This window comes from Mastigoproctus giganteus, chromosome 8 (genome assembly GCF_048544385.1).
Source record: "Mastigoproctus giganteus isolate SK-2022 chromosome 8, ASM4854438v1, whole genome shotgun sequence".
NCBI lineage: Eukaryota > Metazoa > Arthropoda > Arachnida > Uropygi > Thelyphonidae > Mastigoproctus > Mastigoproctus giganteus.
In genome coordinates this window covers 169897181-169911255 of record NC_143582.1, presented here as the reverse complement: position 1 = coordinate 169911255, position 14075 = coordinate 169897181, and the positions used below count along the sequence as shown (strand labels likewise).

Below are 14075 nucleotides of genomic sequence, written 5' to 3'. Positions count from 1 at the left end.
ACTCGTTTTTATTCTGGGGTCATCTCTATACACCAACATATCCAGGAAAGGGGGGTGCTCTCCATTTCCACCTCCAAGGTAAACCGAATAAAAGGGAGAAGCCGTTAAGAAAACTGAGAACCTCATCCTCTCTCCCACTCCGTACAACTGCAAATGTATTGTTGACGTGTCGTTTCCATGCACGCATGGGGGAAACAAACCCGTCAAAAATCTTGGACTCGAGCTGCCCCATGACTAGGTCTCCTATAATGCTGCGTCACAAACCTGCTTATACATGTTATTTCAAAACACTGTATAAGCAGGTTCAAGGCACTGCGATGGGCTATCCAATTAGTGCTGTTATAGCGAACCTAGCCATGGAGGAGCTAGAGTCTAAGATTTTTGACAGGTCTGTTTCTCCCATGCATGCATGGAAATGTACATCGATGATACATTAGCCATTGTACAGAGCGGGGGGGGGGGAGAGAGAGAGAGAGAGAGAGAGAGTGAGAGAGAGAGAGAGAGAGAGAGAGAGAGAGAGAGAGAGAGGATGAGGTTCTCAGTTTTCTTCATATAGCTTTTCCCCTTTTATTCAGTTTACCTTGGAGGTGGAAATGGATGGTACCCTCCCTTTCCTGGATGTGTTGGTTTATATAGAAAACCCATGTGCCAGATGAAATATATACATTATAATACGGCACAAGCCAACAATCACAAGAATAGTGTTATTCTTGTGATTAGGGTCTATCCAAACCTATCCAAACCCAGACCTATCCAAATAGGGTCTATTTGGATAGGTCTGGGTCCCACTGTAGTGCATCCGAGGGTAGAAAGGAGGAGATTAAACATGTCACAGCAGATCTCAGAAAATGCAGGTAGCTCCAGAAGATCTTGGATAAATATGTTCGGGAAGGAGAACATGGACGAAGAGAGCCATTTGCACCCATTGCCACCACATATATCCCCTACTATCCAGGCTTAACTGAGTGAATCGCTCGAGTATTATGAGCTTGTTAGACACGCAAACTGGTCAAAGGTTAAAGATCCTGCACCCATGGAAGGTACAAGCAAGGTCAATATGAGATAATAGCCAGATTGTGGGGGGAGTGCTATGTTGGTGAGACAAAATGCTCAAAGATCTTATAACATATTTATGCAATAAACGCCACAGATTATGGGAAATCTTCTGCAGCCGAATTCACACGGATTTTGGAACTGCAACTATTCACATGGATTTTGGAACTGCAAATGGCTCGAGAGTTTGCAGATATACTCTTATGAGCATAATACAATTAATAGAGTCAGGAGAATCCGTATTTTTTTTTTTTTTTTTTTTATGAAAACCCCAAACACGAAAGGTATCAAAACCTATAGTACTTAGTACCGTGCATGGGTTGAAGGAGAAGTATTGGGGGGGGATGCCGGAAACTTTGCTCTAGAGACTAAACATGGGTTTCACCGCTTCAAGCCTCCAATAAGCAAAGTGGTCGTATTTCACCAGTTGATGAAAGTCATCTATCATCCCCTCTTTGAAACCATAATTCTGGGATGGGATGAATGGCACATTCCCAAGCCATTTCTGGTTTCAGTGCATGTGTGGAGGATAATGCTCCTGCGGTAATACATGCTGTGAGCTGTGATCCTGTAGTTTTTAAGGCTGTACCATGACAAGTTAAGTCTTACTGTTGATAAAGGTGGCAGTCGCCTCTGAAAGCTACGGTTGTTTTTATGTTTTTTTCCCCATTTTATCAATTTTATTCTGTATAGTGTAATTTCTATTCTTTATACGGTCCATTCTGGTTATTTGGGACACATCGGGACTAGTGCATTTTGGCCTGATTAAGCGGCTGCCCCACTTATCTGAAGTTTCACATAAATAGTTAAAAATACAATGTACCCCGCCCTCCTTTACAATTAGTTCACTGTACAATCAAATCACGTTACAACGAATTCACCATAGTAAAGTATCATTCACTACACGATGTGCAGTAAGTGCCGGTCATTGTGATCCCGTTTGTGAATTGAATTTTAATTCTATTAAACAGTGATTCTAATTATCAAAAATAGGAGGAATATTATCCACAGGCTATAAAAGCGAAGATATATTAAGCACAAATTTACCCTTTATTACCTTACCAATTAAAAAATTAAATGATACATGAAAATCGGAAGAATATACATGATAATTGGAATAATTAATATGTACATATGAACTAATTGACATTTGTGGGCGGGGGGTTAAAATTTAAAACAGTAAAAAGATAAGCAATCAATAACAAAGAACACGGCACACACAAATTGCAAGTAACACGATACGTGCAAGTGAGAACGGAGTAATGAGTTTTAAAGCTTTAAAAATAAGAATGAAGAGAAGATCTGAAAATTGATTTTTTTATATGATTGAAGATTTCATGGAAGTGTAAACACATTTTACCATAATAACCCACAGAATTCCAGCTGTTGGTATTATCGCAAATTCAGTAAGATGGAGTTTACTGTCCATTTATGATAGATTTCACTAACAGAAAAGCCCAATAAACAGGTGACTGCTAATTGTTTTTATGGTTGTGACCTCCAGAATTTCGACCGAACCATGTGGTACCGTCGGAGACAATCGTAGGGTAATCTCCAGTGCTGCGGTCTCCTGCTCCGATTAAACGGCATGCTGTCCCAATTAAGCGAAGTAAACCCTAGCTATTTTCTCGATTGGTTTCTGTTTTTTAAGATTTGCCCCAAATAAACGGCTGCCCCGATTAACCGGTGGCCCAAATAACCGGAATCCACTGTATTTTATTTTATGTTATTGCTTTTATTGTACAATCAGTATATTTTATTTTATTTTTTCATTTTAATTTGATTTGGTCTTATACTATATTATTCCTATTTTAATAAAGTTTCAGTTATACAGTTAGTGTATTATTGCAGTTATTATGAATTCTGGGGAGGAAATTACAGTCTATTATTTCTAAGGTGAAAACACCCATTACTCCTCTCCTACAGAGTGGTTCCATATACTGTATTACATGTATGTGTTGTGGGGGGGGGGGTGTTATGTAGGTGAGTTCCCCAGGAGAGTAAAAGATCAAGTTTCTGAACACGAGGTTGCCCTTTGAACCACTAATTTTTAGAGCTCCATGGTCGCCGAGCATTATTGGGTTCCCTTTGCTCTGTTTGCTAGTGCTTTCTTATAAACTGCCTTTGCCTGTCGAACCTTTTCTGTGGCTCTATTACAGATCATCTTGTACCTGTTATAGGCTTCAGTACTTTTTATTGCTATGTATCCTTTCCATGCTACCTTTTCCTGCTCAAGTAATGTAGCAACTTCACTATTCATCCAACTTGGAAACCCTCCTTGTGGAGTATTTTTTTTAATGGTAAATACGCATTGAAGGCATCTGTGATTAAAGTTTTAAAAGCATACCACAGTTTAATTGTATTCATTCTCTGTGTGATATCTACCCAGTTAATAGAGGCTATGTAGTACCTAAGGCATCGTAATTTCCTTTTCTGAAATTAAATCCCATTCCTTTGCTTTTTACCAGAGTAGTTTGCACTTGGTTTTTCTGTTTTGAGGCCCGAATCGGGTGTGCATCACTTTGGTAGATTGCTGGAGTCTTGAGTCCCTGACGAGCTCCCAGATGCATTATTCTCGAGGGCAAGCACCCATTTCTTCAGTGACTCAAATTGTTCTGTCAGGGCACCAAATTGTAATTTACGATCGGTGCACTCCTTACATCGATCACAAAGAAAAGAATCCCCAGGTGAGCTTTGATTAGTCACCAGGTCGACCTTGGAAAACATTTCACAGGTTCCGCAACAGATTAAACCATGACTCACCCGTAAATCGCCATCGACATTTCTGTGTGAGTCATCATACCCTATGACGTGTTTAAGGCAGATCTCATAACTACCATTATAAAATTAGCTAAATATCAATGAAAATTAACTTTAAAAAATGATATCTATAATATTTTAAAAATCAAACTGTTACAGGAAAACCTATAACAAAATAATCCAACAATATCTAAATAAATCAAATATTTAAAAGCAATAATCAACAGTAATCCAATCCACTTAACTTCATCCGTTCACCTCGAATGCCAACACACGAATCATGGATGTGGGTAATACTGACACACATTTATGTGGATTAGGTACCCTTACCGATACTAACGATTTTGTTTTTCATTGGAAGTTTTTCTTTTACGATCACTACTGCTCATTAGGCTTACATTATTCATTAGTTGCCATAAGTTTTTTAATAGAGGTTATTCAGTGAATTATTACAGCCAGGCCTGAAACAGTGTCATATTGGTTCCTTGAGCTTTAAATATATAATGTATTTACTATTTTGCTGATGTTTATATTAAAATGATATCAGCAATTTAAGCTGATTTTGGGTGTGGATATCATGTCTAATGCAAGCACAAGCCCAAACCTTGAATGTCAGTAGTCAGCCTTGGTCACTGAGGGACCAGAGTGTTCTCAGAATAGACACTGAGTGCAGAAATACATACAATTTTCAATTAATTACAGGAAGTTTTAATTAAATTGAAACTGAGGCAAGTCACTTATTTTCAGTATAAATAATAGAAAATTGATAATTTAGGATTAAGCTTCATGTTTATTTTTGTAAACTATATACTTTGTATAATAAAGCAGCACTTGCATGCACTTAGCATTAGTAGAGGCATTTGATGCAAGAAAGCAAGCTTCTGCAGCATCAGCCAAAAAAAAAAAAAAAAAATAAATAAATAAAAAATAACCACTTCCACTTCACCCCTCTGTTCGTTCGAAATACCTGTCCAGCTGAACCTTAAACTTATTTAGGCTATCAACTTCCGCGACAAGGGATGGAAATCTGTTCCACCAACCAACCACCCGCTGGCTAAAGGCAAATTTCCTCACGTCTATCCTACATCCGTCTTTCCTCAATTTGAATTTATGCCCTCTCAGGTGATTATTCTGAGCAAGAGGAAGAATCCCATCAGCATTGAGCATGCTCAAACCATTCAAGGCTTTATACACCTCTATCAGATCACCTCGCTGGTGCCAAGTCTCCAGACACTGTAATTTGCAAAACTTAAGCCTTTCTTCATAAGAGCACCCCTTTGTTCCATTCACTAATCTTGTTGCCCTTCTCTGTACTCGTTCCAGCATCTCTGCATCCTTCTTGAAATGAGGCCTCCAGACCTGTATACAGTACTCTAGGTGTGGCCTGACCATTGCCTTATACAAGGGAATAATCACCTCCTTATCCCTGCTAGAAAAATTCCTATATATCATCGACAATACACCATGAGCTACTCTTGCAGCCCGTCTGCACTGCTCAGAAAACTTCATATCTGCCTGCACAACCACCCCTAAGTCCCTTTCATTCTCTATCACTGTCAGTGTAGTACCACAGAGTTGATACGTTGCTCTGGGGTTGCTGTTTCCCATATGTAGTACTTTACATTTGTCAATGTTAAACTTCATTTGCCACCTCTCAGCCCATCTGCTCAACCTTTCCAGATCCTGTTGCAGTAGCATAGTGTTAGTAGTGTCCTTGACACCCTGCCAACGTTTGTATCGTCTGCAAATTGGACATTAAGCTTGATGTACCATCATCAATATCATTTATAAATACAGAAAACAATAATGGACCTAATACTGAACCCTGAGGGACTCCACTAATAACATTAATCCACGATGAGCAGTGTCCATTGATTACCACTCTCTGTCTTCTCTCCCTCAACCACCCCTTTATCCATAGCAGCAATTTTCCTCCAATGCCACACTGCTCCAATTTGTGCAGCAGTCTTCCATGTGCAACAGTATCAAAAGCCTTTCTAAGATTCAAGTATAAAATATCAAAGTTATTCCCTGCATCCCATTCTTTTGTGACTGCATCATAGTATCCAATCAAATTGGTCAGGCAAGACTTCCCCTTAACAAAACCATGCTGTGTCCGAGCTATAACTGAAGTCTTGTCTAGATGATCCTGCAGTGCTTCTTTAACCAGTGCCTCCACTAATTTTCCGGGAACAGAAGTTAAACTAACAGGTCTATAATTACTTGTGTCGCCCTTTGATCCTCCTTTGTGAATTGGGGTCACATTTGCACATTTCCAGTCCATGGGTACTTCCCCCGAATCCAAGGAAGCTCTCATAATTATGGCTAAGGATTTGCTTACTTCCTTTGCTGCCTCCTTTAATATAACTGGATAGATCCCATCCACCCCAGGTGCCTTTCTTGTGTTTATCTTCAACAATTTCTCCTCCACTTTACTCTCAGTTATTACAAGATTCTCTAGCTTACTGCCAGAGTTGAATACACCTCTGGCATTCCCCTCGCTGAATAACTCCTCATGTGTGAATGTCGATGCAAAATATTCATTCAGTTTGTTAGCTACCTGAGTAGAATCATCAACAGTTGACCCATCGATATCAAGTGGACCAATCTGATTCATCCCCTTCCTTCTAGAGTTTACATAAGTAAAGAACTCTTTGCTGTTTTTCTTTGCATCTCTTGCCAAAGATTTCTCGTAATCTGCCTTCGCCTGCCTAACCTCCTTTGTAACTTGGTTACAGATCAACTTGTATCTATCATAGGCTTCTGTGTCAAGTGTTAATTTGTATGTATCCCATGCATTTTTCTTCTCTGCCATATGTCTCATTAGTTCATCTGACATCCACTTAGGCCTAAACCTTGAACAATATTTCTTAGTTGGTATGTAAAGCCTAGTGACTTCCAAGATAAGTTCTTTGAATGTTTCCCATTTTGAATTTGCTGTTGGTAACATCATCAGTTGGTCCCACTGTATAGAATTTAAATACTGTCTCAGTCCATCGTAGTCGCCTTTACGAAAGCAATAACCCTTCCCTTTACCCCTAATGCTAGTTACTGCTTTGAGTAAATCCCACTTCAGCACACTGTGATCACTGCCACCTAGTGGTTCATTTACCTGCATGAAGAATCACTACTGATAATCAAATCAAGAGTATTACTCCCTCTAGTTGCCTCCTGAACATGCTGATGTAGAAAACAATCATCCAATAAATCCACAAAAGCCTTGCTAGTGTGTGAGTGACCAGCCCCCGAATTCCAGTCAATATCTGGGAAATTAAAATCCCCCATTATAAGACTCTGATTTACTGGCCCACTCTATATTTCCCTGTACAGTTTCTTATTATACTCATCAGAGTCACACACTTATCTGTAGCACACTCCTACTCTCAATTTTGATCTCCCAATGCTTATGTCACACCAAACTGACTCGACACTGCACTGTCCAGCAATGTCGACTGGCTTCACTTCCTTGGATTTTATGTATTTCTTAACTAATAGCATAACCCCTCCTCCCTTCCTATCCTGTCTATCCTTTCTGTAGACATTGTACTCCCCAAATTCCAGTTCTGCATTCCTTATATCTGTGTGACACCATGTCTCTGAAATCCCCACAATATCTGCCTTTGATGTTTTGAGCAATACCTCAAATTCATCAAATTTATTTACTGAACTCCTAGCATTGGTGTACACGCAAGTATACATGCACCTGTTTTTTTTTCTTAGCTACCCTAACACAACCCATGTGCTTACTTGTACCCCAATGATTCCCAGCAGTCTCTGAAATATCCTGCATCTTATTTTCCAGGCTGCGGCTCATTGCAATAGAAGCAGTGCAGGAATCACTTTCACCCCTTCCAGTGGCTACTGTTAATCTATTAGTCCTTGTATTCAACCAATCTAGCAGTTTTCCGACCCACCTAACACTGCCTCGATAGCATCAGCAAACATTCTTGCACCCTTTCTATTTAAGTGTATCCCAACCCTGTAGAAGCAGTCTCTCCTGTTAACAAGTACAGATCAGGCTGAAAAAAATTCTACCCCTTGAGCCTTGCACAATCTTTCCAGGGCCGAATTGATCGACAGGGCTCTCATCATATACTCATCATATACACTTTCAAAAGAACACATGACATATAGTTGCACAGATTAGTATCAGCTGTATAATATATGCAAATGCGTCATTATTTTATATCTAATTTTCGGAAATACAGAGATTTATTGTCTAAATTATCAGTGTTCACTTTGTACATGTGGTGTTGTATCTCTATATTTAAATGGTGCCTAACCTTCCTCTAATTTTAACAATAATCACCAAAATGGCTGGCAAGGGAGTGATGCAACCTCACAAATAAGTACCATATATCTCTTTGGACTACGCATTAACTCCATTTGTGATGCAGTGCGGAGGCAACATGTCATGACAGCTTTAATGTAAGAGATTAATGCCACATTGAGAGTTTTCTTAATTGGACAAGCCCTGTTCTGTTTTGTCCTTTTTGAAAAGTGCATGCAAATATAGCTTTATTTTTGTATTTAAGTAACAGATTAAAATTGCTTGATAAAAATGGCAGAATTATAAAACTTTAGAAGTTATTTAGGCTGCTTATTTTAAATGTTAATGTTTATTCTGTTTGTTTGGTATATTCAGAAATAATTGCAAGTACTCTTTGCAGAATTAACTATAAAGATATTTTACTGTATGCTTTTTTTTTTTACCTTTCTGTGATAGGTTTGTTTGCCACTATCATTCAGATGGCTTCTTGTGATGTATCACCTCTGGCATCTCCATGTGGAGATGCGGATCATACTTGCATGCTATGTAATGGTAAATTTGATCAACCGAGAGTTCTGTCTTGCTTGCACATCTATTGTGAAGTATGCTTAGAAAAGCTGCTGAATGAAGAAAGAAAATCATTTCATAGTGGCTTGATTATTAAATGTCCTGAATGTGGACAAGAAACCAAAGTAAGCATTTCTTTGAAGCTTATTTTAATTTATTTTTTAAATGTTAGTTTATCAGTAAATAGTGTTATTTCACAAATTTTTAAAAGATTGGTAATATTTTAGTTCTGTGTATTTTTAAAACTCTAAAGGATGCAAAAATATTTTGATTTTTTGATAAGATTGAACATTTTCTAGGGATATCATCCCTTGAGGATAGTAGAATTTTAAGAATTATGTTAGGTGGCAGTTATTTTATTGATATAATTCTTCACTTCCTAAAACCTTGGAAATAAATAGATTTGTTTATATTTATTGAAGACAGTATTAATTTTACTGTTCGGAGAAATTTTATTCCTGGTTGTACTAGATAAGTCATCAAAACTTGGAGCTGGAAGTAAAATGTATGTTTGAATAACTCATTATTATAAAAGTATAGAATTAGTTTACAAAGAAAACTTAAGAAATTTAACAACAAAGCTGTTATGGATGCCACTTATTCTGTAACAGTGGTAATTGCTAATTATTTAATTCAATAAAAATTTATAAAAGTTGTTTTCTGTTCTAATTTAGCCCTTTGATTCTGATTCTATAGGTTTGTTGTAAGAGGTTTCCACCCCCACACCCAGAGGAAATTAGTCCATATGATTTGTGAGGTGGTTTTTATGTAGAGATTAGTCACAAAGTAACTTAACATAAAAATATGTAGATATTTTGACATAAACTTATTAATGTACACACAAGAAAACATTATAAACAAGATTCAGGGTCTCAGTTTATTTTGCTACAAATATTGTTGATGCAATTTTATTTTATAGCAAATGCTATAGATTGGATGTGGCAGACAAGATGTTATTGATTCAGAGAGAAAGAGCGAGAGCATTTCAAGCAATATTTGTTATTCTTTCCTTGTGTGTAGGTTAGTATGTTTACATTGAAACATTTTGATATTTTTACACTGTTACTTTATGACCATCCCGTATTAGCTACCAACACACAAACTGAAAAGTGTTCTGAAAGTGCATGCAAACTTTTACAACTACTAGAGGTCAGTGTGATTAGGAAGTATCATTCAAATAATTTTCACCAATATTGTCCTGTTGTAATGACAAGCTTTCCTTTTTAGTAGGGGAATCTGTGACACCCCCCCCCCCACTAAAAATTGTCAACCTACCCATCCATGGTATGCTGTGTTGAATTGAGAACTGGAGTATAGCTGATCATTCCGTACATGCTATATGTGCCCTCTAAAAATGTTGGTTTACCAGGAGAGCTGTTTTAGTTTACAAAGACTTAAGTCCTCTGTGAGGACCTGTGTTATCATCCATTAAAAGGAAGTCTGAAACAGTTGGATCTCAACATAAGGATCTCAACCTGATACTTACATCCTTTAGATTTCCTCATGGAAACACACAGATATCTGTATGTCACTGAGAATGATTTCATGCCCATTCCATTAAGCTACCACCCCCCAAACACGTCTTATTCTACAAAGTTAGCAGGATTAAATCTGGTTTTTCATTATCTCTAGATGAAAATGCTTCAAGAATACAAATGAAGACTATATTCCAACATTAATGGAACATACTTTGGCCCATTGCTTCTGGTTTTATTAATTAATTAATTCATCTGGGTTCTCGTGTGTGCATGGGGAGTGGGTCATGGAAACAGATAATTTGCATGAAGGATAGACAGTTTGTGTGTTTTTGAACTGCTTCTGGTCTGCTTACAATGCTGTGAGCTTTCTGGTTTCTTCTGTTGCAGCTGTGGTGGTTGGTGTACTTATTATAAAATGTTTTCCTTCCACACTGGCATAATTACTGTACTGCCAGCTATTACTTTTTCATATAAACATATGGAAAAACTAGACTAATGTTTATATTCAACTTGTTTAACGGCTGGCAGTAGTTGTTTTTCCTCGTTTTAGAAGCCATGAAATGTCTTATACTTTGTGTTAGAAGTGAAGTGTTTAGACACAGTGTGAGGATCTCACAGCAGCCTTTCTGATGGGGGAATTGTTAAAACTTTCTAATTCAGAATCTGAATGAACTAATGAACTAAAAAAAAGCAATTTTTTATGTTGCCATGAGACTAAACAAAAAAAAAAACACTAATGTAAACAAATGCTTCTGTAATGAATTTGATCAACCGAGCCGTTTCCGGTTCCAGTATACATGAGGAGAATACTGCCCATGCTCCTGTGGAACCACGTGCGAATAGACAGAATTCCATTTTTCGAGAATGTATTCAGCAGAAATGTTGTTGTTATTTGGTTTTTAGGAGCATTATCAACTAGGGCCATATTGCTCCGGGAATATGCGGTGGTCATTCCCTGACCTTTCCGCATCCTCCGTATTTGGTGATGATGGGCTCAAACCCCAGTCTAATCAAGAAGCGTGTGCTACGCACTGCTGCTCCTTCCCACCTGGTTACTTAGGCGAAATTCATTCAGCAGAAAGAGATTTCTGCTGAATACATTATTGAAATCTGATGATAGGTTAGGTTCATACTCATTATGCTGTCATACACCAATCATATTAAAATTTTATGGTTTTGTACTGTTTAAATTATTGAAATGACAGATAGAACAAATAAAGTTTAATCGAATAAATAATTACAATGTATAAAATATAATATTAAACTGCAGGATACTATTTACAATAAAATATATTTACAATAAAACAATGAAATTAAAATACTAGATGATAAAAGCGCTAAAAATATACCATAGCTTTCAAAGGCATCAGCCTCTTTTTTCAACAGTAAGGTTTTATCGTACAGCACATCCTTAAATATCAGCAGGCTCACGGCTTTCAGCACATGGTTCCACAGGAGCATGGGCAGTATTCTCCTCATGTATACTGGAACCTGAAACGGCTCGGGAGTGTGCCAGGTGGAACAGTTCATCACATCTAAGGATCACTGCCTCAAAGAGGGGATGAATACGTATTCCCCTGTCTCTATTAATGGTACTGTTCCCGGAGGAACAGATCCGCAAGCTCTCAAGCCACTTGTGGTCCCAAAATCTATGCACCCTGTCGATGATAACAGCTCCGTCTGGGGCGATTTGATGGTTCTCCTCCCAGAAATGTTCTGCCACAGCAGACTCTCCATAATCGGCGGTCCTTATTGCATTCATTCTATTCCCAACCCCAGAGGCCTATTTGAAGAGACAGGTTAGATTCCAAATTAGAAGAAAGACTGTGCAGTATGTAGGACAGAAGTGTTAAAAGTGGGAGAAAAGAAATAATTTAGTATTGTGAGGGATGTTTCTGAAAACTAGGATTATGAAAGTTTCAGAAAATACCATACACTAAAATCATATAAATAATTAACATTTAAAGTGTCTAAAGAGTTGATAAAATGTTTTATCATGTAGTTTTATATATTAGCTCATGGAAACCCAAAAATAAATAATTATTGAACCTCTCATTTTGAATAGTCATTTTTGGATTTTAAAGCTGGACTGCATGGAGAAAACAGTCAAAGAGAACAATTGTGAGGATCTGTGTAGATATTGCTGAGATAGAATAGACTCTTCAAACATTGTATGCTTCTGGGAGTGCTCTCCAAAATATCTCTTCAAATTTAATACAGTATAGTGTTAAATATGCAGTAATGAAAATGTCTACTTATGAAAATCATTATTATTTAAACTAATTTTTAGTTAAAGTTGAATATTTTTTTTTTGCTTATTGACAAGTATGAAAGTTTTGAGATTGTTTTTTATGAATATTTATTCTTTTCTTTGTATTGTTTTTATACTAGATATCCAATAAAGGGATTAGAGGTCTTCCTCTAGATTATGTTATGTGCAGTCAACTAGAGTTATTGGCAATTGAGAATATGCAGATTGTGTGTACTAGTTGCAAGGCGAAGGAGAAAGCAGTAGCTCGCTGTAGTGATTGTGCCACTTTTCTCTGCAATAACTGTGTTACAGCACACCAGTATATGAGATGTTTTGAAAATCATGTGGTATGTTTTTGATTTATTAATTTTTTTTGTTATTATTAAGATTTTATGAAATTGGAATTTTACAGATTTGTTGTATCGATTTTTTTAAAAAACCTATGCTGATGTACGAAGTGCCACACAAATGTTCCCGAAATTTGAATTTTGCATGGGAACTACATCTAGTACGTACTTGTGGTGCTGGGTAATGCCTCATGCATCCTTTGTGAATCAGTGTGCCATATGGCATCGGGCTGGATAGAGTCATTAAATGTTTATGTGCAGTTCTTTGGCGATGTGTTTCACATAGTTTGCAATTGTTGCAATGGCTGATGTGAGAGAGCAACATGCTTGCAAGTTTTGTTGCCTTTTTAATGATACAGCAGCAGAAACCCGTAAGAAGTTGAAACAAGCTTTTGGTGACAATGCTTTAGGCCAGACGCAGAACTACTGGTTTAACTGTTTTAAAAACTGTCGAATGTCAGTTGATGACAACGATCGCTCCCGGCATCCATCATTGAGCACCACCCCGGAAAATGTCGCAAAAAAGTTCGGGTGGTGATCCATGAAGACCGCAGGTGGCTAATCCACGATATTTGTGACATTGTAAGGCTATTGTACGGTATATGTGTCAGTGGATTTTGTCAGATGAGTTGAACATGAGAAGGATTGCACCAAGTTCTGGGCACGGTTACTGAGTGAAGACCAAAAGCAGCATCCCATGGACGTTAGCAGCAGAGATCTTCAAGAATGGGCCAGGAGTGATCTAAACTTCCTTTCTACAGCCGTCACTGGTGATGAGAGTTGAGTATATGGGTATGACCTAGAAATCAAGCAACAATCATCCCAGTGGAAGAGTCCATCTTCGCCCTGACCGAAGAAAGCCTGTCAAGTGAAGAGCAATATAAAGTCCATGCTGATCTGTTTTTTGGACATTGATGGGATTACCCATAAGGAATTTGTCCCTCCTGTCCAGACCGTCAACAAAAAGTTCTACTGCAACATACTGAGGCAGTTAAGGGAAGCTGTCAGGAGGAAACGTCCAGAGAAGTGGCACACAAAGAACTGGGTCCTTCATCATTACAATGCACTGGCCTTTTTGGATGCCAACAACACCGGTGTTTTTGGCATCTAACAACATGAAAATCATCCCCACCCCCTTATTCGCCAGACAGCCCCTGCGACTTCTTCCTCCTCCCAGGAATGAAAATCAAGCTGAAGGGTCGAAGATTTGACAGCGTAGAGGATATCCAAACCGAATCGCAAGCTAAGCTGAACACTATGATGAAAAAGGACTTTCAGGACACATTCAAATCATGGGAGAAGTGCTGAGATTGGTGTTTACGTTCTCAAGGGGACTACTTCGAAGTTGA

General features: G+C 38.0%; 1 protein-coding gene across 2 annotated transcripts in view; it reads left to right on the top strand.

Annotated features, from left to right (window-relative positions):
- Positions 1–14075, top strand: part of LOC150082000 (protein meiotic P26-like) — a 263546-nt gene that overhangs the window by 68929 nt on the left and 180542 nt on the right. For both annotated transcript variants that reach the window (XM_090379044.1, XM_090379043.1), the window contains exons 2-3: positions 8540–8775; positions 12520–12726. In XM_090379044.1, the coding sequence (XP_090235170.1) occupies positions 8563–8775; positions 12520–12726 (420 nt within the window). In that variant the 5' untranslated portion in view covers positions 8540–8562. The remainder of the gene's footprint in view (positions 1–8539; positions 8776–12519; positions 12727–14075) is intronic.